The following is a 24,390-nucleotide window of genomic DNA, read 5'->3' on the forward strand; positions in this document are numbered from 1 at the left end:
CTCCATCACCCCCATGCTGCACAAGCACTGACCACCAGGGATGGAACAAAACCCACAGGGGAGGAGCAGGGCTTTAATGTGGGGACAGAAAATCTCTGCTTTCACCCCAAATAACACAGCACAGCAAACACACTGTGCCCAGCCAGCCCTTTGCCCTCTCCTCCCATCTGGACACAGGACCCCACAGGTCCTTTCATCCCTTTTGGTCCCCTTGGCCACAGCTGGAGTGAACCCCAGTTCTCTGTTTTTCACTTCTTCCATTTCTTGATTATTCAAACTTCAGGAGAAATCACAGTTTTTCAGCTGCCACCACCCTGCCAGATCATTATTTGTAATTACCACCCTGACCTAAAAAAAAAAGCATCATAAATCCACATACCTTTTGGTATTTTCTCTCCAGTATAAAGATGGGTGTATCAAATCCCAGAAGTATCCGTCCTCTTTTGAAATAAACAAAGGAGCTGGCTAGTTAGTTATAAAATCTTCAGAAATAACAATTGAAATTAATATTCCTGATAAGATGGGATGGGGATAAGGCAGGATTTTTTTTTTCTTTAGGTGAGATCTTGCTTAGTAAATTAAAAAAAATTAAAAAGGGGGAAGAAAATGGATTTCATCCATCAACGGAACAGCTCCAGCCTGTCATCCCTTGGCAGTTTTGGGGCTGCTGCTGCTGCTGGGTTACAGCAGGATGGCAGCCCTGCAACCCATCCTGGGACAGATCATCCCCAAAGCAAAGCAGAAAGAGAGGGAGAAGAGGAGGAAGAAGAAGCAGAAAGAGAAGAGAGGGAAGAGCGCTAAGGAGACATGGCGGGGAGGGAATGGCTCGGGTTTCAGGGAGGCAGGCAGGGACACATCCTTAAATTGGGTGCTGGCAGAGCCTCAAGGGGAAGGAAGAAGCTTTTTCAGAGGATTTGGGCTTTTCAGCTCCTTCCCAGCTCCCTCCTGGGCTGTGTGAGTGCCCAGCTGGAGAGGAAGTCAGCAATAACCACCTGGCTGGGAATCCTTCTGAGCCTGAGCCAGCGCTGGGGTGCAGCAGGAGGGGATGGCTCTGACCCCTTCCCTGCCTAGGGGCCTTGGACACCTGTTTCTTGGGCAAACCATGGTTCTCCCTGCCTGTTCCTAGGCAGGAAATTACCTTTAGACATCCCTTTTCACAGGATTTTTCTTGTCTGACCATCCAAGGCATCTCTGCTGAGGACATTAGAGGGACCTGAGCTATCCCCGTGCTCTCAGCCTGTGGTGAGGGATGTCCTGTGGCTGGAAACCTTCCCCATCCACCTCCACCACCTTCTTCTCCACACATTCACGTTGTCTTCTTCTGCTCTTGACCATGGCATCTCTTCATTTTAAAGAGATTATTTAATTTTTTTATTTCATTTTTTATTTCATTTTAATTTTTTAGATTTAATATTCTAAATTTAAAAAATAATTTTAATGTAAAATTTAAAATAATTAAATTTTTTATTTTAAAACTTTTTTAATTTTATTTTTCATTTTCTAAAAATTTAATATTTTAAATTTTAAAAATAATTTTAAAATATAAAATTTAAAATAATTTTAAATGTTATTTTAATTTATTTTAATTTTTCATTTTAAAAAAAAATGTGTATATTTAAGAATTTTTAACTGTTACAGCCTTTAAACCATTTTAACTATCATTGCAAGTAAAAGCCAGATAATGTGAGACTCTTGGATCTCAGTAGCCTTGAAAGCCACAGAAAAGGAACCTCCACACATACTGGGTTTCCCAGCCTTATGAATTTTTAAGTTCCCCAGCAATTTTAGAAGTCTGGTGTGCATTTGCCTTTGAACAAGTTGATTTTATGAGCCACAGGATTCCCACCCTTGTTCTCACAGGAGGCAGAATTTGCCTTGTGGCTCTTTCTGCTGGATTTTTCACTTGCTCCTATGCAAAGCCCAGACACCTAAATGCCCTAAAAAGTCTGGGTTTTGTATTTTAACTCTGCACAAAGCCAGCTCTGGCTGCAACTGTCACCAACTGCTTCTGCTGCTCCTTTCGTGCAGGGATTCAGTAATTAGCAATCAGGCACTTTTATTTCCCAGTAGCAGCAGAGTTCTAATTAACCAGATCATGAGCACAAGTTTCAAAGGTGCCTTTTAAGTCTGTTTTGCCTAAACTTTGACAAACCCCCCACACTCCTGGCAATCACCAGCTCCAGCATCAATCCCCAGCCAGGTTTTGCAGACCAGGAGCAAAACGTGGACATGCAGGGATGAGATGCTCTCCACCCCATCCAGGATTTCTCTGGGCATTGGGGCAGCATCTCAGCCTTTTTCCATGTCCCTGTGTGTGCCTTGAGTGGCTTGGCAGTATCAGGCTGGGGGATTACGCTGCTCTGAGGAAAAGAAAACACAGCCAGCCTTATTCAAGGAGCAGCCACGACATAAGAAAGGCTAATTATGAAATTCCACAGGACAGCAAGGCTGTTCTCTTGTGTGCCAGGAAAAAAAAAAAAAAAAAAAAAAAAAAAAAAGCAGCTCTTTTTGTGCTTTTCCTGATGGTCCTGCTGCCTGGTCAGACAGGGACACTCCAGAGATGCTCATGGGAGAGAAGCTTCTGGAGGACTCAGGGCCATCCCCACACCCACTCAGCAGCTGCCACGTGCCACAACCAGCTTCCTATGGCAGAGGTGGCATCTCCTGCAGAGCTCTCTTCTGGTGGCAGCAGCTTGGCCATGGGTAGAAACTGGGGAAAACAAGTGGCTCATGAAACTGCAGAAAATGCAAGGCCTCCAGAAAAAAAAAACCAAACAAAAAAAACCAACAAAAAAACCCCTACCAAAACTCCAAAATATTTTCACTTTTCAATTAGTTGGGAGAACACAGAGAGGAGAGAGAAATTAATTTGTCCAGGCTATACCATGGCCAGGAATGCATTTAGGATGTAAAGAAAGGTCTGGTGCCATCTGAAAAAACTCTAAGCTGAAACAAAAGGCATCTTCTTGCTGCCAGGAGGCAAACACAGGGCTAAGAACACGAGCTGCTGTTTCAAGCCATTACCTGGTTCATCAAGGGTGACAGGATTCCCTTGCTGATTGCTGAGCTAAATCACTGGGTATTTAGGGGGCTCCTGCTCCTGCTTTCACTTTTGGGGGCACAGGCACCAAAAATGCTGCATTTACAGCAGGATGGAGCCTCCCCTCCTTCCTCTGCTTCTCCTGCAGGTGCAGCCAGGGATAGGACCCTGCCATGTGGGGTCCTGGCAGCTCTCAGTCCCAAACCAGCCTGTATCCTTTGAAGAAGGGAAAGATGTAAATCTTTCTGTAAAAAGATCATTTTGGTTCTCTGTCCTGACATCAAGCCCCGCCTCGTTGCAGCTGGGGCTGTGCTCCCAGCACACCCCTGTGCCATTTGGGAACCACGAGCTAATTTTAAGGTATTTTCTGGCCGTTTATAAGCACTGAAGGAAGGGCAGGGCTGAGGAAAGAGCAGCAGAAGCCCCCGGAGAGGCTCAGCATCGCTCTGGGCTGCAGCAAGCTGGAGCTCAGGGAGAGGTACCCATCCCCTCCCCGGACAAAATCACCTTTGTTCCTCCCTAATCTGTTCTGCTTCCTGCAGAAAGCACCTGGGGCAGGTGGGAAGGAGCAGCCCAAGGACACGGTGCTGACAGGAGGCTCTGCTCTCCGGAGGACAGCAGATCCATGCCCTGGGCTCCAGCCTCCATCCAGAGCTGGGGAGGGCAGGAACAGATCACATCGGGGTGGGAAAGAGGGAGTTGGGTCCCCTCTGCCACCAAAGGCACACAATGGGGACCATGAGCTTTAGGGTGTGTCTGGAACTCCCTTTTCACTTCTGAGGGCGAAACCTCACCTTGTTGCCATCTTATTGCAGGGGTTCCATGCTGTTGTCTCCTTATTACAGAAGTTTCTCATCCTCTTGGTATTTCCCATGGGCAGCTCCTCCCAGCACTGACTCTTTCTTCTTCACAAAGCAGCCAACTGACTCCAGGTCTCTTCCCAACCAGCCACCCCACTCTTTTATAGCATCTTCTTCTCACTGGTCACAGCTGTGGCTTGTTAAAGTCAGGCCTGCTCCTAATCTTTGATCGCTGCAACTCCTTAGGGGTAAGATTACTTTCTACACTATTTTTCTTATATTCTGTCCCCCTACATCACCTGGCAGCAGGATCCCATATATAGGTATATCCTATAGCCATATATATCTGTGAAAATACACATTTTATGATTGCCTTTTTGCAAATATTAAAATGAATATTATATGTGTTATGTTAGAAAGTTAGGCTGTACTAATTTTCTTAAGTAATGTGTTAAATACAGCTTTAGGTTATAACAATGTTAAAATAGAAACTATGCTATGTAAGATAGTTTTTTTAAAGAAAGGACTTGGAGCGAGATAGCAGCCACAGGACACCTAAATCTTTCAGAGAAAAAGAATTTATTGCTCACTTATCAGAAGAAACTAACTTCTTCCTGCCTTGCTCAGCCCTGTCGATGCCATTAAGATTAAGAGGAAGAAGGTGACACTGCCCAGAGAGAATCCTGTGTTTGAATGGACTTTATGCATCATGAATAAGATGTATGAATATGCAACAGGCTATTGCTTTTAAGGGTTAATCCTCTGTTAACAGGCGTCCTTTTACGGGCTTATGCTGCCCAGAAAAAGGTACCTGGATGTCCATAACTCTTTGTTTTTATTGTCTCATATTGTCCTAATCCAAATTGTCCAAATTATTATTACTTTAATTATATTGCTATTTTTATAACCATTTTATTACTATTAAACTTTTAAAATTTTCAAAAAAAGTGATTGGCATTTTTCACATGTGTTATATCTATATTCAGATATTTATATAGGTGTCTTTATTTTTGTGACTTGTCCACTGGCACCAGCACCTGCTGGCTTCCCTGGGGAATTCATGCATCCTATTCCTGCTGCTGCTGTGAGATGGGACTGCTGCAACCTTAGTGCTTTTAGCTTCACCCCAGAGAGCCCAGTCCGTGCCAAAGTGGGTGACTGGGAAGTGATGACCTGTGTGGGGACAGCCAGGCTGACAAGACACGTGGGGGTCCCTCGCTGCCTGCCAGTGCAGGAACCTGCGTGGGGATGGAAAAGCTGTGCCCGAGGCTGATACTGCATGGAACAGCTCGGGTTGGAAGGGGCCTAGAAAGGCTCATTTTGATTTATTAAAAAATGTGGGTGTTGATCTAGTACCGATATCCAACTGTGAGGGACAAAAACTCTCTAACAGTTTAGAGTTAGAAAGTGGATGTTTATTGTGGGATAGCTCCCAAATACACACCCCAATTTACAGGTGATTACAGAGTCCATTTATCTATACAAGTATTGAATACCCAGAATGCAAATACATTCTCATAACTTTGGTACATCCCATTCCCACAATGGATATTGATCTAGTACCAATATCCAAAAACTCTCTAACAGTTTAGAGTTAGAAACTGTACGTTTATTGTGGGATAACTCCCAAATACACCCCCCAATTTACAGGTGATTACAGAGTCCTTTTATCTATACAAGTACTGAATACCCAAAATATATATTCATAACTTTGGTGCATCCCATTCCCTGCTTCCTATGGTAATTAGTTCAAAAGCTATTAAGCATGTGTAGTTTGTTCCTCAAAATAGGTCAGTGGTCCCTTTCATAGGGAGGGGTCCCAAAATGAGGAAGTAAATGAAGTCTTCCTCATTCTGACCTTTCTTCCTTTTCAATGCAAATATCACAAATGAACCCTTGGTAGAACTCCCATTCCTGTCTTCAATTGGTTTCAAAACAGAGGATGCCTACAATTATCTTATGTTCCTAAAAGCTATTTATCAGTTTCTATATTCTTCATTATAAACCCAGCTAACCAAACATTGTGCTGGCAAGCAATCAGTTGTTGGTTAACCACTAACTCTTAACTTCATCAAGGCCTACCCATTTATTTTAATTAACTCAAATAAAGCTTATCTCTAACTAAAATCTTAGCTCCTCTAAAATCTCTGAATTCCTTTAAGTTTGTCTCAGTTTAGCTCCAGGAAAGCTGGGGAGGGATGGATGGCCGGCCCCAGTGGCTGCTGCGCGGCTCAGTGTGCACTAGGTGGCACGCAGCTGCAGGGAGAGGCTGGGATTCGGGAAAGGAGAGGAAATCTCCACAGGGAAAAGCAGGCAGAAGGCAGAACGGGATGAGTTCTGCCCCTAATCAGCGTTAATGGCGAGGTGAGTGTGGCCAGAGCAGGTGAGACAGGAACACAGCCCAGAGGACTCGGCTCCAGAGTTTCCCAGCTGGATTCAGCAGAGATAGGGATGGAGAGAGCCTTTTGATTGGGGTCAGATTGATGGCAGAAGGGGCTGGGGTTCCAACTGAGAGTGATAAATTTAGGGTTGGCATAAGGAAAGAATGTTTTATGATGAGGGTGGTGAGGCCCTGGCACAGATTGCCCAGAGAAGATGTGGATGCTGGAGGTGTTCAAGGTCAGGCTGGGTGGGGCTTGGAGCAGCCTGGGATGGTGGAAGGTGTCCCTGCCCATAGCAGGGAGCTGGAACAATCTGGGCTGGTCCCTTCCAACATAAACTGTTCAAGATTCTGTGATTTCCCCAGAGGAAGCAGGCAGTGGAACACAGAGAGCTGAGCTGAGCTCATGGGGCATCTCCCAGTACCAGCAGGGATGAGGAACATGTCCCTCTGAGCAGGTAAATCCCAGGGCTTGGACAGCAAAGTCACCCAGCAGGACGAGGATCTGGCCCACACCAGATCAGTCCCTGCTTTGTCTCACTGGCCCCTGGCAGGAACCAGCAGCAGCTGCTGCAGAGGAAAATGAAACGAAATTTCACCTATTATCCTTTGCCTGCAGAGGAATTTCTTCCTAATTCCTGTCACTTTGGGTTTGTCTGCTCAGGGAAATTAATCTGAAATCGAGTGGGCTGTGAATTGCAAGTGCTGCAGCAATCCCAGCAGGGCTTGGACAGGCAGTTTCCTAAGTGGCCAGGCTATTCCCTGGAGCACCAGGCTAAGCCTGGCAATTTAACAGAGCCTCGAGCATCAGGGTTTGTAGACATTAGTGTAGGACCTTGAGCCAAAACCCTGTGAGAGGGAGCAGCCAAGGAGAAATTAATTCACCAGCCTTCCAGCAGCACTGCAAGGAAAGGAGCAGGGGGAAGGCAAATATTTTGGCTGGTGATCCCAGTGTGTGGATGGATCAGACAGGGGGTGATGCCTCGTTGGAGGACTCAGTGCTTTGCATGCTGATTTGGGGAGCATGCAGAGAAGGGCATGGGAAAGAACAGCACGGGGAGAAAGGGGTCCAGCTGGAAAAAAAACCAAAAAACAAAAAAACTCCAAACCCCATTACCCCCCCCCCAAAAAAAACCCCCAAAACATAAGGGACTATGTTAAAATCTGGACATCATTAAGGTAAAAATCATGTAAAATATAAAATATTTTTGGAGGCAGAGAGGATTGTGAGGTCTGCATTCCTGTGAAAACAGGGTCCTTAGGGACAGCAGGACACTGAGGTTCACCCTTTAGACTCAGGGATCATCGAGGATCTTTCCAGCCACCCTCACATAGTTGGAGGAGGTTGTGCAGTGGTGTCTGACAGGCTAAGCTGGTCACCAGAACCCTCATTCATGTTGCCCATGGCTCTGTTAATCTCTTTCAGGGTGTTGGATCATGGTGGAATGCAGGATAAGTGATGGAGAGGTGTGAGGAAAGGGAGACTGAGCACCAGCCGTGCACTTGTACTGCTGAGGTGAGGCACCTCAGCCACTCTCTGTGCCCGGCAAAACCCTCCAGGGACCCTGATGCAAAATCAGATCATGAATCCCTGCTCAAAAATAAAAAAATAAATAAATCCAGTGCAATTTAAGACTCTCCCCGCAGCTCAGCCACCATCTGGCTGCTTTATCTCCACCGTACAGCCCTTCCCTCCAGCCAGGAGCTGCACCCAATTCACCTCAGCTCTGCCCCACCCTGCAGCCCTTATCAGCAGCACCTTCACCCCAGAGCATCACCCTGAACCTCGCCCATCCTCTCTCACCAGCCAGGACTCCTCACTGGGAGCATCCTTTTATCTCCCAGCCGTGCCAGGAAGGTTTGCAAGACTCAATAGAAACCCTTCTTCACCATCCTCAAATCTCCCTGAAACCTTTTCCTATTTAGGATCACAGGGTGTTTAAAACCTGTCCACCCGTGCAACCACATGGATCACACAGTCTGCTCCCAGCACAGCTTTATGAAGCATTCCTATCTATTTTTCTGGAAAAGAATTCCTATCTATTTTTTCAGGGGGAAAAAAACCCTCTGGATTGCTCTCCAATTTCTAATTACAGCCACGGGAGACAGGAATCCCAAGCACCTGAGCTGTAAATGTGAAACTTATTGCTTAAGCAGACACATTACAAGCAGGCTATCAATCACTTCTGGCAATTATTAGTACTTTGTGAGTATTTTGAACTCGAGAATGTGACAGCCTCATCCATCCTGGAGCAGAGAAATCCATGGGCATTTGCATATGAGGCTGAGCTGTGGGGGGTGGCAGCTCCAGAGGATTTTCACTGGAGCTGTCGTGGCTATATGCTTGGCACTGCACATTTTGGGATGAAAAACAACTTTATTCAGGCTCTGTAAAGATGAGTCTTGCATGTTTAACCCTGGAAGAAGAGTTTTATAATATCCCTCCATTCCTACAGTATAAAGTGCTTCTATGTGGTTTTGTGGTTTGTTTGTTTGTTGTTTTGTGGAATTTTTTTTGTTTGTTTGTTTGTTTTTTGTGACTACTGACTCCAAACATAATTTCCTTTATTTTATAAACCTTTTGGGGCAGGTGTATCATGGCGTGGATGAATCAGTGCTGCTGGGTGTAAAGTCCAGGGAGGTTTCAAGCATTTGATAAGGACTGGTGAACACTTCCTGGTTCAGAAGGAATTATGGTGATCTTAAGGGTCTTTTTCAACCTAAATAATTCTCTGGTTCTGGGGTTCTTTAATCGCTGCTGCTGAGGTCTTGGTGGGAGTCCCAAGAAAGGGGAAAACCCAGGTGGGGTCTGACCTGCCCCTAGGAGAGCATGCAGAAGTGATGCAGCACCCTCCAAGATGCTTCAGGATCAAAGGAATTCCCAAATAAATGCACACATCTTGCAAGGGTGGGGAGGGAGCAGCGCTGTGTCCTTGGAGGGACCCGTGGCACACAGGGTCGTGTTCCACCATCCTCACCCCAAACAAGGAACAGGCATCTCCAGGGCTTTGCTGGGGAGTTACTGGGATGTGAGCTAAACCCTCCAGGTGGTGAGCAGGGTCACAGCCACATTCCCACAGGAGCTCCCACGGCCAGCATCCAGAGGTGTTAAACTGCAGGAGAGGCTGCGCTGGTGGTGTGCAACACACACACACACACAGAGCCCATCACACACAGACCCAGTCCATCACACACACGGGCACACTCAGAATCCCCTGCACACACAGAGCATCACACCCCCCAGTGCTACCCATGCTCACACTCACACGGATGGTATCACACTGACATGGACAATACCACACTGACATGGACAATACCACACTCGTGCACAGTCACACACACTCACACCCCCACACCATCACACACACTGTCACACTCACACCCCCACTGTCCCACATACACATACCACCAGTTGTCTCTCTCTCACGCACACAGTCACTGTCACTATCATTTACACAATCACTTTTCCTCATCTATTCGCACTCACCGTGGCACACAATCATTCACACACTCATTATCATACACTATCACGCCCAATATCACACTCACTATTATACACCATCACACACACAGTCACTAACACATGCTCATTGTCACACACTCACTGTCACACATTGTCACTTGCACTATCACACAGTATCGTACACGCTCATTATCGCTGTCACACACTCATTACCACCCTCGGTCCCTCACACTCATTATTACACTTATTACCATATTCATTATCACACTTATTATCACATTCATAACCACACTCATTACCATATTCATGATTACACTTATTATCACACTCATTACCGCACTCAGTCCCTCACACTCATTACCACACTTGGTCCCTCACACTCATTACCATACTCAGTCCCGCACACTCACACTCATTATCATATTCATTATCACGCTCATTACCATACTCATTACCATATTCGTTACCACACTCGGTCCCGCACACTCGCACTCATTATCACGCTCATTACCACACTCGGTCCAGCACACTCACACTCATTATCACGCTCATTACCATATTCATTACCACACTCATTCCCAGCCTCACGCTCGCCGTTCCTCTCCCTTACGCCTCCACCAATCACGTCCCTCCCGCCCCATCTGGCCCCGCCCCCTGGGCCCCGCCCCCTCAGCTGGTTCCCCGGCGGTCTCGCGTGCGCACGCGCGGAGGTTCCGTGACCGCGGGCCGGGAGCGGCAGCGCCGGGCCCTGCTCGGGGTGAGGGGCCGGGGGCGCGGCTGAGGGGTGACGGGACCGGGGGACAGCGGGACAGTGGCGCCGGGACGGGGAGCTGGGCTGGGTCGGGCTGGGCTGCGCTTCGCGGGGCGGGCACCCGCGGGCGGGCACCCCCGGCACCCCGTTCCCTGTGCCGCGCAGCCCGGGCCGTTCGCGAGGGACCGCCGGGCCCGTTGCGGCCGCTCCGGGCCCGGCCTGCCTGGGGTCCCGTGAGCCCGCGGGCACGGGCGCCGTTCCCCTCGCACCAGGCCCCCGCCCCGCCACAGCTTCTGGAGCGGTCGGTGTCGTCCGGACACCTCACGGCACCCGGGGGTGTCCGTGGTACCGGGGGGCGGTGGGAGCCAGCAGGCGGCTGCGGCGGTGGCGGTGCTGCCCAGGGCCGGGGGAGCTCCCTGAGGGGCGGGTGGCCCCCACGGGCTCCTCAGGCAGGACCGGCTTGGCCGTACCGGAGCTCCAGGAGCTCCTGCCACGACCCGAAGGCGTTGGGGAGCTAGAGGAGCCCTCCAGATGGTGCCAGGTTCTCACCTCACAAATCAGTGATCTCCCCGCAAATAATAACCCGCCTGGCTGCCCAGAAGGACCCGGCAGCGGTCGGGTTGGACGCAAAGTGTGGTGAGATCCCGTGTCCACGTGGGATCTGTGTCTGGGTGTAGCTGCCCTCCTCTCGCTGCCTCAGTTTCTCAATTCACCCGTGCCCGAAACCAGCCCTCGCTTTAACTGTCAGGCAAACGCTTTGTTCCGCCTCTATTTTCCCCCTCCGAGGGGAACTTGCTTAAAAGCTTGTTTTGAATGGAAGCTGTCCAGATTTGGAGCAGCCGGGTTGTTTCTTCTGTTGTTTTGGCTGTCAAGCCAGCCGCCTTGTGCCGTGAGGATCAGCAGAGGCTGGGAGAGGGCAGGACTGGGATGGATCTGCGTGCTTGGAGTTATGACTGTGACCCTTCCCTGCTGCCGAGCTCTGCTCTTTCTCTTTGCTTGATGCTAATCGGTGCTGGGTGCTTGTGTAAGGAAAGGTGTGTTTGGGTGTGAATTACCTGGCAACAGCTTCCAGCCCTGTTGCATCGGGTTTTGCTGTGCCCAGAAGTGCAGCTCAGCTGGCGTGGGGCCCTGGTTTGGGGTCGGAGGAGGGCACAGGGCACCTGTAATGCTGCTCCAGTCGTGCCCCCAGCACAGGGTCACGTCTTACTGCAGCCCTGTGGGCTCCCTGTGCTTTATGTGCTCCCCTAATCCCTGTGTAATCTCTTCCCATGGGATCTTTGGTGCCTTCCCAGTCCTGTTTCTCAAAGTGCTGTTGTGATGCTTTACGATCCTTCCTGGGCACTTTCTTTTCTGAACAACCTGCTGAAAAGTCTCTTATTTTACCAATCTGGTGGTTTTTATTTTTAATTCAGCCCAGCTCAAGAGCTCCCAAGGCTCTTTTTCTTTTCCAGGTACAAGCTTGCATTTCGTGATAACTTTTATCAGCACTGGCAATTCAAGTTCAGAAACTTAACAAAAGGAGTTGGCATTTTTAGAAATCATCTCAGACCCGTGAATTTTAAGATCCTGCATTTAAAGCAAAAGAAAATTCTGCTTTCTGGAAGTAGAACAGAGAATTAAACACAGCTTTCAAAGGTTTCAATTTCCATTCTCCAGCTTTCTCACCACCATTTGCTGGAGTTTGAGGAGCAGGGAGTGAAGCTGCTGGAAAACACATCTGAAATGCACTCAGTTTTTTTCCTGTCCAAGTCCTCAATTAAAGCCATGTGGACAAATGTTTCAGACTTTGTGCTGGGCATAAAGTTCCAACCAAACAAATCCATACTCAGACTCTGAGCCAGTGTTACCAAATACCTTCAAAGTGAAGGGCATCTGGCTGGAATATTTAAGTCTGCACTTGAATTAGCCAAGGTTTTGTTTTCACTGGAGGAAGGGTGGCCCAGAGGATTTTGTGACTGGAGCCACGACTGTTGGGTGAATAAGAGCTTTTAGGGTTGATGTGAATTTCAGCTTTGCAAGGTATTTTTAAAACTTGAAGTGTTCCAGTCCATGGGATTTGAGTAAAGATGTGAGCTGGGATGTGTAACACATCCCAAACCACATCCCACTCTTCCCCAAACCCTTTCGGCTGTGGTGTAATGCTGAGCGCTGTAAAGCATCTCCAGTATTGAATTTCTCAACTTTTACTATTTGTGTGCTGCTGAACTCTCAAAGAGAAATCAGGAGCTGCAACTTTAGGCCTTTTCTTTGTTATTTGCCATCACTCCAGGACTTGTGTAATTCTGGCTTGCTGATGCTCTCCCGCATTCCTCACTTCCCAATCCATGCAAACAGCTGCTGGCTCCAAGAGCTTTCAGCAAGAACTGGCAGGAGGCTGACATGCTCCCCTTGCTCCTCCTTTGGAGCAGCAGTCCCAGCACAGGAAATATTTTCCCACTCTGACGGGGAAGTGGCTGCTGGAGCACGCGACGCTCGCGTGCGGCCGGCCCGGGCACCTCCACGTGTGCTCCAGGATCCACAGCATCGCTGCCACCCGGGGCTGAGGGACAGGCTGCTGTCACCCAGCTGTTACCCCTGAGTGTGATGTGGCTTTTCTGCTGCGGTGTCTGCTTGTTTGCATTTCCTGCTGCTGTTTCAGAAAGGAAGGAAAAGGAACCGCTGACTGCCTCCTCACAGGCTCCCTCCTCTCTGCTCTGCTCGTGGCTGCTGATGAATGTTCGGTAACAACTTTAAAGGGAAAAACGGCGTTGGTTGTGTGTTTGGGGTTCAGAGCACCTCGGGCAGGAGGGTGGGACAGAAAATGCCACAGCCTGGCTTTTGCTCTGAGTTGAGCATGGATGATGCTGGTGGTCATTGAGCTGGAAAAATGTTGGTGTGAAACCTGCCATAAAAAGAAGTGGCCGAGGCAGGTGTTGAATTTGATACCTTAAGTCTTAATGTGCTGTTTTGAGCAGTGAAATAACTGTCCTTGGAATGGATTCCAAGGAAAAAATTAATAGCAGAGACCAGGGTAGGATCTTGGTGATCTTGGTTTGTCACCAAGACCAGTTGAGCTGAGGGTGTTGTATAAAAATCTCAGAGCAGCTCACAAACTAATTTACACTGAATTCCTGGGGAAACTGTTGCCTTCCTCTTCTACATGCAGACGTGTGGGTGTGTCTGTTCTGTGCTCGCTCTCCTCTGTCTTTTTTAAGCTATCAAGCCACACGGGCATGATGGATGGGACGCTCCACGGAGCGTGGGCTCTTCCCCCATCCGGCAGGGATGTCATTCTCTGTGCAGATGGCATCCTCCAGTGGAAGCCACCCACTGCTGCTCTGCCTCTTGGGAGACCTGAACTTTTCCATTGGATGGGAAGGAAGCTCACGGCTCCCTGCTGACTGCTGGGAATTAAGCGAGCAATCAATGACGCGAGGCCTCGGAAGGGAGAAGGCGAATTTATTTTAAAACAAAATGAGTTTCACTCATTCACAGCCAAATCCACCTACACACGAGCACCAACGTGGGGATCTCCAAGTGGTTGTCCAGCATTTGGACAGATGTGTGTGCAGATAGTTTGGACAGGATTCCTTGGAATGACACAACAGACAAGGAATGTCAAATATCAGACCTCTGGTGTTTCTCGGTGATCATGTGATGCCTTTGGATCTGTTCTTTTTACATCCCTTGGGGGCTGAGAGTGGTGATCTCTTCTTGTTGGAATTTATTCACTCTCCTTTGTGTCTTTGTCTGATCTTTGGGCTCCTACCCTTTCTCTATTCTTCTCCAAATCATCTCTTAAGGGCTTGAGTCTCTAGTGCTGATTGTCCCTCGTTTCAAGATGTTCTTTGTTTTCAGCCTGAGAAGCTGCAAATAGGTGTGCTTTGATCTTGAGGACCTACTAAATCAGTGCCCTCAGCACAGGCAGTTGATTGTGCCCTGTGTTCCTCCTGGTTCTCTTGTACTCCTTCCCATCTGTTTTTTGCTGGATCACGCTGAACTAAAGAAGAGTTTGTACCGTGATTTGCAAACTGTGCATTAAGAGTTGTCTTCAGGCTTTGTTTGCATGTGTAATGCTGCACAGGAGTCACAGGACTGATCCTGGGCCAAAACTAAGCAGGTCAGAAGCCTGAATGGAGCTGATGGTGTAGCCCTGGAGCTCAGATCAGTGTGAAGAGTTTGGGAACCATTTGTGTAACTCAGTCATTTCTGTGAATGAGTGTTTGGCCAGCATTGGGGTGGTCAGTGTGATGCTGCCAGGAGCAGTGCTGAGCATGGGGAAGGGGCAGAATGGCAGCTTGCCTTGGCACACTGCTGGCTACTGAGTGTCTGTCTGAGCTCATGCCAAGACTTGCAGGTCTGCCCGACACAGGGATGGTTTGGTACAGATCTCTGGTGACTCAGGTGGTGCTTGGTGCCACAAACCATAGGAAACAGAGCCTCCCTGAACAGTGTTTGCCCTCAATTAGCACAAGTTGCCAGCACTGGCAGGGAGTGAGTGGTGGTACCTCACTCACCCTCAGCCGGAGGGTTTTGAGGCCGGTCTGCTTCTCTGGAGTCTCCTAAATCCATAGTGAACATCCTCTGTGAAGGTCAGAGCTTGTTTCCCTGTCAGATGGCTTGTACGATGTGGATGTGGGGTGGGGTGATTTGGGACATCATTCTCAGCTCCCCGTGCTCTCTGTTTCTTGCTGCAGGTCCCCAGGAGAAAATGGTGTAAGGCCAGCTCAGCTGCCACTTGGACCCGCGTTGTGCCCGGAGCTCAGGGAGGAGCATGGCAGCAGCTCAGGGAGCGGGAGGCGGCTCAGCCGGGCCGGCAGGCCCGCCCGCTTCTGCCCCGGGGCACGGCAGCGGCTCCGCGGCGGTGGCGGTGTGGGAATGGCAGGATGAATTCGGCAGGTGGAGGCCCTACCGAGGCAACGTCTGCAGCTACATTGAGCAGGTTATCCAGGCCTCTCAGCAGAAGGGCCGGCGCTCAGGGTCGGGGCTGGTCAGCAGCATCCCTTTGGGACACGCGGATCCCGCCTTGGCTCCCTATGTCATCGACATTCCAAGCCTGACACAATTCCGGCAGGATACAGGTAAGGGAGCTTCCCCCCCCCTGTTCTGCTGGTGTGCTTGGGGACAAGCAGGGCCTTGTGCTGTGTGTGAGAGCTCTGCAAAGCTGTTTGCTACCATGCTGGGCAGCTCTGTGAGCATCTGAGCAGCATCTGCTGCTCTCCTAATGCCCTGTGGAAAAATCTGTGGAGCTGGGTGCAGGCAGACAGCCGTGATCTCTTCAGGAGCAACATCAGGGGACCCCTGGAGCTCCCAGCCTGTGAGCCAGAGCTGTCAGAGCTGGAAACTTCCCTCCCCCCCAATCCATTCAAGATCACTTGCGTAAAACGATTCCGACCCTCCTGCTTGAATCCCTTGCTCCCTCTGGAGTTGGAGTGCCAGCTGCTTTGCCTTGGCATGCAGCCCTGCTCAAGCTGCTTGTGAGTGCCTGCAGCCCCCGCACGACACCGAAACGCTGCAGCAGAATCTTCCCTGCACTTGTGCTGGGAGAGCCAGGCTCGCTTCCTCCCAGGGAAAAGGGGCAGGATGGGCTCAATAGCAGAATTGAGACCTGATTTTCATTCTCCTGGGGTCACTGGGAGTAGCAGCTCAGAATTTGCAGAGATGACTCCTGCCCTTTTTTGCTCCAGATGTGCTGAGCAGCTGGAGCTTAGAAGAAGGGCAAGGATGGAATGCATGCATTTCATCCCTGGAAAATCCAGGGAGATCCCAAATTACACAACCCAAATGAATGGCTGCTTTGGAAAGTTTTTCATCCATCCGTTTCCCCTTTGTCAATGTCTCTCCCATCACTCCAGTATGCAGTTGAGCATCATTCCAAGCTCTAAAGAGGGGCATGTGCTGGTTTCTTGCCAGTTGAAACAGTAAATGAGCAATATTTTGAATCAACTGCATGATCAGCCAATTCCAGCAGGAAAGGGAAGTGGTTGGAGCAAATGTGAGTGGTCATCACAGCTGCATCCGTGTTTTTATTCTGACTTGGTGACCTTAGGCTGAGTTTATCTAATGGTGTCCTGGGTGAGGTGAGGAGCTTTCTAGACTGGATGCCCTGGCAGGTGTGCTCAGCTTGGCCTGTTCAAACATCTGGAAGGCCAGCTGAGGCTGTGGCTTGGAGTGGTACAGTGTGGACCACCAGAGCTGGCACCAGCAGCTGTTTCTCTCCTGTTTTTTTCATGCCAAACTTGTGAAGGAGCCTTCCAGCCTCTGGCCCTTTCAGCCAGTGCTCCAACCTGTGGGCAGCAGTCCTAAGCTGTCTGGTGAAGGTGAGCAGAGAGCCTGTGGGGTGGGTGAAACGTGTCCCAGTGCAGCTGTCTGTCCTTAGAGGGTTTGTATCTCTTTAGGTCCTTGTGAAAGATCTCAAAACACACAGTGAATATTGTCCATTGCAGGGTGGTTTGGAGCTGTTCTTCTCTGAGGGACAGTATAGTTCAATTCTGGAAATTATATTGGCTGATATGATCTCATCTTTCCACTAGATCTGAGTTTGAGTTAATAACAAAAAGGCTGATTCTGCTCCACAGCTCTCCTGCAGTGTTTCCCATTGATCCAAAGGGATGCTCATCAGTGCTGTGAACCTCCCTGCACAAATACCTGTGTGCTCTGCAACGTGACTGTTGGAAAAGCTCTCATATCCCCTTGCCATGGCCCAGTTCTGAGCAAAGCTTTTTCTCTCTGCAAGGCTCTGCCTTCAACGTGAACCTTCCTGAGCGAGCCGCCAGCTGAACTTTGTCATGTGCTGGAGAAAAGAATCTCTACAGGAAACATCCCCATGAAAAATCTTTAAACAGTGCAAAAAATAGGCTGTTGTATTCTGCTCATTAGCTATTAGACAGATAAATAGGCTCTTCAAAGGAAGCCAGGGAGAATAACAGGAAGCCAGTGTTAACGGGAGCAGCGTCCCCAGCAGCAGGGAATGACAGCTGTGCGGGGGGATCTTGTGGGCAGGATTAGCTGTGGGCTTCAGCTGCTGCTCAAGGCAGATTAGCTGGGAGCGAGTGCAGGGGAGCAGCAGAGTTGTCCTCTCACCACAGCTGTTTGCCCACCCTGGAGAGGAATGCCAGTTTCCCTGCCAGCCTGGGGGAAGGGAGATGTTTTCCAAGTGCATTGCCTTAGTCTTGTTGTTGACTCCTAAAAAGTTTTCTTTCTACTGCTGTTTGAGGGTGTTAAAAACACAAGTTGCTTGCAAGTCCTACAGTCCTCTTTGTGCTGCTTTTAGCTTCTGAGCTGCCAGTGGAGCAGGGGGAAGCTTGCTAATCTCCTGAGATGTGTCCCACTGGACACCTTGCCTTACCTGTAGTAGTCCCCTTTCTCTGGGAGCAAGTTGCCTGCACTCATTTCTAAATGTAATGCATGTCTCACCATCTCATTCCCAGTCCAGTCCCATCCCTAGTCCTCCTCCTGCTCAGGGATTCATTCCTGAATTATCCACCTTTTGAGGCTGTTTGTGTTTCTGAAACTTGGCAGGACTTGCTGGATAGGAAAAGTCATTGCTAGAGTTTGCTTCTGGCTGTTGAGTCTGCTTTTCCACTAAGACATCAATTCCAGGCTGGGAAGGTCATCTTGGTTCTGATAGTTTCTGCCAGAGGAAGGTCTGGTGCTACAGGAATTCTGAGCTCCATGGTTGAGCTATTGGGGAGGTTGCTGTGTTTGACTGGCTGCTAGTAGTGTTTTAAGTGTGCTGATGAGATGTTTGTTGGCTGGTGTCACTGGAGAGTCCTGCTCTGCAACAAGCAGAGTGCTTGGTGCTGCTCTGGAGCAGAAACACAAGTCCTGGCACTCCTTGGTGTGGCACATTGTGCCTTAGAGAGAGCCTTAGCCTTTGTGTCAGCTCTGGAGCTCCAGCAGTGCTGAGATAAGGAAACAGTTACAGTTGTCACAACTATTGGGTACAATACCAGCAGCATGATCCTCATGCCAGCATGCAGGCAGGCAGAGCCTGAATGCAGCAGCAGTTGGATTTTGGATCTATGGAGTCCCACGTGGGCTGTGCTCCCTCTTCTTTGGGATGTGGTTTTTGGGTGTGAAGCCTGCCTGGATTGCCTGTGCCCCACAGAGTCTCCAGTGATATCCTGGGGCAGTTCTCCTCAGGCTTTAGGTGTGGGTACTTGTAAATGTGTCAGTTTTCACTCGGGGTCCTGGAGCACAGTGCCATAATTCTCATGACCTCTTTAGAGGCTTTATTTTATTTTTTTTTCTCTTGGTGCTCATCTTTGAACTCCTCCTGTGTTGTTACAACTTGCTGCACTCCTGTTCACCCTCACCTTCCTAGATCCCCAGACTTGCTTTCCCCACAGCCTTTCCTGCTCCTCTTCCTCTGTGCGGAATGCTGCTGAAGGTTTTTGCTGCAGTAGCAGTTTTGACCCTGCTGCAAGAACCCATTTTCAAAGGTTACAGAGCTTCTGTCCTGTTGGGTGGCTTCCTTCCCTTTCATTAGGCTGCTGCTTTTTTGAAGTATGGGATAAAGTACCCAGAAGTGGAGTCATCCTGGAAAGCCAGGCTTCCAGGGAGTTCAAGCTCCAGCTGTCGCTGTCGAGCGGCCTTGCAAGAGTAGTGTTTCTCCTTCCATTTCTCTCCCTTTGTCTGAACAGCTGCTCTCTCCAGTTTTCAAGTGATTTCATTGTCTTCCCCTCTCTAGTCTTGCTCTCTCTCCCAGCAGTCAGGAGCCTGCAGAAGTTTGCCCTTCTCCAAAGTCCTCACCCTTGCCCCTTATGGGACTTCACCCACTTTCCCAAGACCAAAATTGCCCCGACCCTTGGGTAACAAAGTGGGTGTTCAGCCCCTTAAGTGCTCCTACAAAGTACTTCCCCATGGTGTCTTGTCTCTATAGTTACTCTGTTGTCAAGGCTGTGGGAGTTGTTTTTTTTTTTAACCAGATCTGTGCCTCAGCCTGATTTTTTTTTTTTTTTCTTTTTCCTTTTTTTTCCCTTTTAACGTCAGGGAGGCATATGTGATCACTGTGCCTTTGTGCTCGGGTGTGTCTGCGTCTGCATCCTCTCTCCTTCCCTCCTTTCCCACCCTTCCTCCTTGCAACTTTTGAACCTGCTGCCAGCCCACAATCAGATTTGGCAGAGGGACAGGGATCTCAGGGATGTTGCGTTTTTCTAAGCTTCATGAGCAAACCCAGCCCTGTTGGGAAGAGAAGGTCTTTTAGTGCCCCTCTTGAGGGAGAATGAGAAAGGCAGCATGGAACTGTGCAGAAACAAATCCCCAGAACAACATCCCTCTTGGTTCTCTGCTGGCTAAATGGTTGTGTGTTACAGTGTTCACAGGGGTCTCAGGTTGAGGGAAGAGATGAGGATCTGACTCCATGTTTCAGAAGGCTTGATTTATTATTTTATGATATATATTATATTAAAACTATACTATAAGAATAGAAGAAAGGATTTCATCAGAAGGCTGGCTAAGAATAGAATAGCAAGGAATGATAACAAAGGCTCTGTCTTGGACTCTCTGTCTGAGCCAGCTGGGCTGTGATTGGTCATTAATTAGAAACATCCAACACGGGCCAATCTGTTTCATTCCACAGCAGCAGATAATCAATGTTTACATTTCATTCCTGAGGCCTCTCATCTTCTCAGGAGGAAAATTCCTAAGGAAAGGATGTTTCATAACAGATGTCCCTACAGTTGTGTTTATTGTCCCCCCTCTCCCCCACAGGGACCATGCGGGCTGTCCGCAGGCACGTCTTCCCGGGGGACTCTGCTGCAGGCCAGGGCATCGTGTGGGAGTGGCAGAACGACGAGGGCGGCTGGTCCCCGTACGAGATGAACGTCTGCGTGTTCCTGGAGCAGGCCCGTGCCACCAACCACCAGCGAGTGGATCTGGGGCCCTTGGGCTACAACTATGAAGTTGACTTTGTGGCTCAAGTGCAGACCAACAAGAGCACGCGGTTCCGCCGCAGCGTTCAGAGGCGTTTGGACGCGCCCTACCCGGTGACCACCTCCACCACACCCCTTCACACTGGGGTGGGATGTTCTTGCCAGCAGTGCTGGCCAAACAGCGGGACTGGCCCCATCACCACACGCTACCGACACTCCACAAACTCTCCCAACTCTGCCGCTGCTCATCAGGTTCCCGGGAGGACGGCGTCTGTAAGTTCCTCCAACGTCGGCTTCGTGCCCTATAACAAACCTGCTTTGACTGGAGCAAGGTCAACACCAAGACTCAATGCACAGAACACCTTGGTTTTGGCTCAGTCTGGGAGCCTCAGTGCAGCATTGGCAGCATCTAATGGAGTCAGGTACAGATCCTAATTCACCTTTAAATACCATTTGTGTGTCCAAGAGATCTGCTGTGCTCAGGTCTGCATCCAGGAGCCTCTGTCCCAGAGGACCTCACAAGGGTCTTGTCCCTAGGAGAGAGAGGTTTGTACCTGTATATGCAGTGCAGTAGATGAAAAGACTTCCCCTCTGCTTTCTACCTCATTTCTTCCCATTTCAAATATACTTCCTGTCTACCAGTCTCCCTGAACCACAGGGAAGTTCACTCAGGTTGAGATTCTGAAGGCTTTAGAAAATTAATAGTGAGCAGTGGTATTTTGGGTTAGGTTAAAAAACAACTTTGAGGGGAATTCAGTGAAGGAAAAGGGAACTTGTAAACACACCTATTTAATTCAAATTAGGCAGTAGAGTGGAACACTGCTCTGCATTCTAAGCTCTTCCTCTTCAAGGAGGGACCACAGGACTCATTGCATGTGGCTGAGACCTCATGAACTCTCTGTCAAAATCAAGTTATTTTTCAGGCTAAGTGGTGATGAGGAGCAGAGGTCCCACTGGATCCATTTTCACTATGGCTCTTCTCTGACAGGGCTGGAGCCAGTGTGCATCTCTCAGCCCAGGATTTCAGCTCCTGTCAGCTAGAGCCAAAGGAGGGCTGTGTTTGCACCTTACTGGTGGGGGAGGAAGAGCCTCACTTCTCTTGTGGCCTTTTGGTTGCTGCCAGCTCAGTGAAAAGCAGAGGCTTGTGGTCCGACAGCCCGGCTCCTCTCCATGGCATGGGCTGCTGGGGCAAGCACAGTTGTTATTCCACTTTCAGAATCTTAACTCTTCCTGTGCTCAAGCCCTTGTTGGCAGAGGTGTGTGTGGCCTGTCTGTGAGTGTGACCCATCAAGGGCTGGCTGACTGCTCCCTCTGTTTGTGAATGGCTGGAAGTGGCAGAGCCTTACACTCACCTTCACTGGGAGTAATCCAGCTGTTGAACCCCTGAGAAACTGCAGGGAACTTGCCAGGGCTGACTTCCCCTGTCCAAGTAAGTTCAGAGATAAGAGATCTTGGAAGCACATTCTGCTAATTGCATGAGGCACAGGGGTTTGAGGTTTGTTTTGAATCTCATTTGTGTTTTAAACAAGACTGTGAATCTTGAGATGTTTTTCTTAGTGTCGTGTCAGGACTTTCCCTCTTCGGGGTCATTCGAGTGAAATGACTTCTGACATCTTGTTCTTCTTTCTCACGCTCTTTTTTTTGGTGCTTTTTTTCCACCTGGTGATTTTTGTGTTGCTTTAAGCATCCACAGTGCTTCTCTGTTCTAGTCACCTTCGAGCAGGGCTGAAAATCAGCCCCCAGTAAGGCTCTGGCTGTCTCCTGAAGAAGCTGCCAAATTCCCCTTCTCACAGGAGTTGCTGGTGGGTACGTGGGGTGACTGGGCTGCCAGGAGCCCCCATCCCTCCCCAAAGGATTTGCAAAGTGACTCAGGGTGGGGAGTTTGAAAAGGAAGAGCCAAGTGCTGCAGCAGTTGCCCCACAAGCCTGTCTGGAGCTGATCAGGGTCTGGGTATGTTGTGTGCTCCTGGTGGGGGGACAGGCTGTCCTGAAAGGAGGGAGGATGGGACAGAGATGCTTGGAGGGGGTTGCCACAGGTTCCTGACCATGGTCCAGGCCATGCTGACTGGGAGGAGAGAGGTGGCCAGGATGTGCCCATGGCTGGTTGCCATGGCTGGTTGAGGCTGGGCTGTTTGAACCTGTTTTGCAGCTCAGCTGTTTGTGTTGTGCAGGGGGTGAGGTGGTTGGTGTCCTGGCAATCATCCCCAGCCAAGCCAGCCTTTCTGGGGGATGTGAAGGGTTTGTACAGGTAAATCTATGCCACACAGGGCAGGTGGCAGCTCTTTGGATACCAGGGAGTGTGTGAGTGCTGTCAGACCTGTGTAAAACCCACACCCCCAGTGAGCCCCACTCCCCTGCCTGCTGGCTCTGTCCCTTGGGGTGTGATCTTCAGTCCTTTGGGATTAGTTTGCAGCTCTCCTTTATCCCTGCCAGAACAACATGTGCACACAGGGGGGCAATCTCTGTCTTCCAGCAGGGTACCATGTGTCAAAGGGACTTTTTCATCCCCAGCTGCCAGCTCAGGATGGCTTTTCCCCATCAGCCCTGTGCTGGGGTTGGGTCGGAAATGCCACTGGGTGGGTGTAATTGCTCCTGGCTGGAGTTACAGGCTCAGGCTCATGAAACCCATGTCCCAGCAGAAAATCCTTTAATTTCTGTGAATTAGGGGAAACCTGAGTAGCAAACTCTAACAATGTGTTTCATTAAGCCCAGAGCATTCCTGGGTTATTTTATCCATTAGGTTCTGTGTCTTCCCCCCTCAGACATAGTGTGGTGGTTAGTTCCCCTTCCCTTGCAGTCAATGCCCTCCATCTCCCTACAGTCTGACCATTTTGGCTAATTATCCTGCATTAATTATCCTGCCACAGGTTTCTGGCTGTGTTCTCATAGATGTGATGTGCAATTCCTGTGCTGGCCCATGCCCAGAGATCCAAGGGAGGGAAGCACTGGGTCTGGTGTCTGCTAAAGGTTGTGTTGTATTCACCCCACAGACTTTGGCTCCAAAGCAGCCCTGACAGATTACTTGCTTTTACAAAACTGCTGATCTCCACAAAACTTGCAGAGGTGGCTGAGCTGCAACTGGCAGAAGGGCTCAGAAACTCTTGGGAAAGACTGAAAGGCAGTGCAGTTGTTTACACCCAATTTGTTTAGAAAACACAGCTAAAAATGGCACCTCTCTCTTACAGGGCTGAGAAGGAGGTGCAGTTCATCCTGGAAGGCTGCCTGGCTCCCTGTGTGGCTGTGGCAGTTCTTTCTGGCAGGCAGGCAGGGGTAGCCCCCAGAACAGGCATGCCCAGGCTGCTGTGCCACTGAGGGTGATAAAATGTATTTCCTGCTTGCTGGAGGGTGGATGCTGGTGTGAGAGCAGGAGGAGCTCCAGCTCTGCCAAATGCACTTTAATTTCCTCCTGCTCTCAAGAGGGTCAAAGCCACTGGAAAACCCAGAGAGGAGTGCCAAGGCTTAACTAGATGCTAATATCCTTGGCTGTGCTGCTAATAAATTACATACATGTGGGCAAGTTATTTTGTTTCTTGCTGCATTAGTTTCCTCTGGTGGATTAAACACAGTTAATGAATCTGGCCTCTCTCATGGACAGTGCTGGGATCTGCACATGGAATGTGCCATGGCAAGGGCTGTGTCCTTAGCTCAGCACTGTTAACCAGGATCCCAGCCACCTCCTGGCAAATCCTTCCCACCCCACATGGGAAAGCATCAATTCCCTAGGGCAAGAGCTCCCCTGTTCCCTCACTGTCTAATTACAGAGTAAGGCACTCCTGAAGCACAGTAAGGAGTGCCCTGCTTGTAACATGAGCGAGTAAAGCTGCAGGAAGCAATCTTCTGGGGGATATTAATTAATGTCCCAGCCAGGCAAATCCCTACAGCAGCTCTGCAGGCTCCTCTGAGCTTATGTGGCTTTGGCTGCTGGTCTGGGTTGTGCCTACAAATAAGGCAGGCAGCTGATAGGGGCAGGATTTTGTACAAAATCAGGGGGAACGGGGGTCTTGGGAGCTGGAAAGGGATGCTGACAGAATTGGGGTGTGTGACAGTGTTCACAGGGGACCCAGGATGAGGGAAGAGACGAGGATCTGACTCCATGTTTCAGA

General features: G+C 49.5%; 1 protein-coding gene across 2 annotated transcripts in view; it reads left to right on the top strand.

Moving 5' to 3' along the window:
- The first annotated feature begins 10,344 nt into the window (after window positions 1-10,344).
- The window catches only part of DTX2 (deltex E3 ubiquitin ligase 2), a 35,147-nt gene continuing 21,101 nt past the window's right edge, over window positions 10,345-24,390 (top strand). For both annotated transcript variants that reach the window (XM_071447637.1, XM_071447638.1), the window contains exons 1-3: window positions 10,345-10,440; window positions 15,111-15,494; window positions 20,128-20,710. In XM_071447637.1, the coding sequence (XP_071303738.1) occupies window positions 15,188-15,494; window positions 20,128-20,710 (890 nt within the window). In that variant the 5' untranslated portion in view covers window positions 10,345-10,440; window positions 15,111-15,187. The remainder of the gene's footprint in view (window positions 10,441-15,110; window positions 15,495-20,127; window positions 20,711-24,390) is intronic.

The sequence above is a fragment of the Agelaius tricolor genome, unplaced genomic scaffold (assembly GCF_023055355.1).
Source record: "Agelaius tricolor isolate 1412-34295 unplaced genomic scaffold, bAgeTri1.0.p SCAF_25, whole genome shotgun sequence".
Lineage (NCBI taxonomy): Eukaryota > Metazoa > Chordata > Aves > Passeriformes > Icteridae > Agelaius > Agelaius tricolor.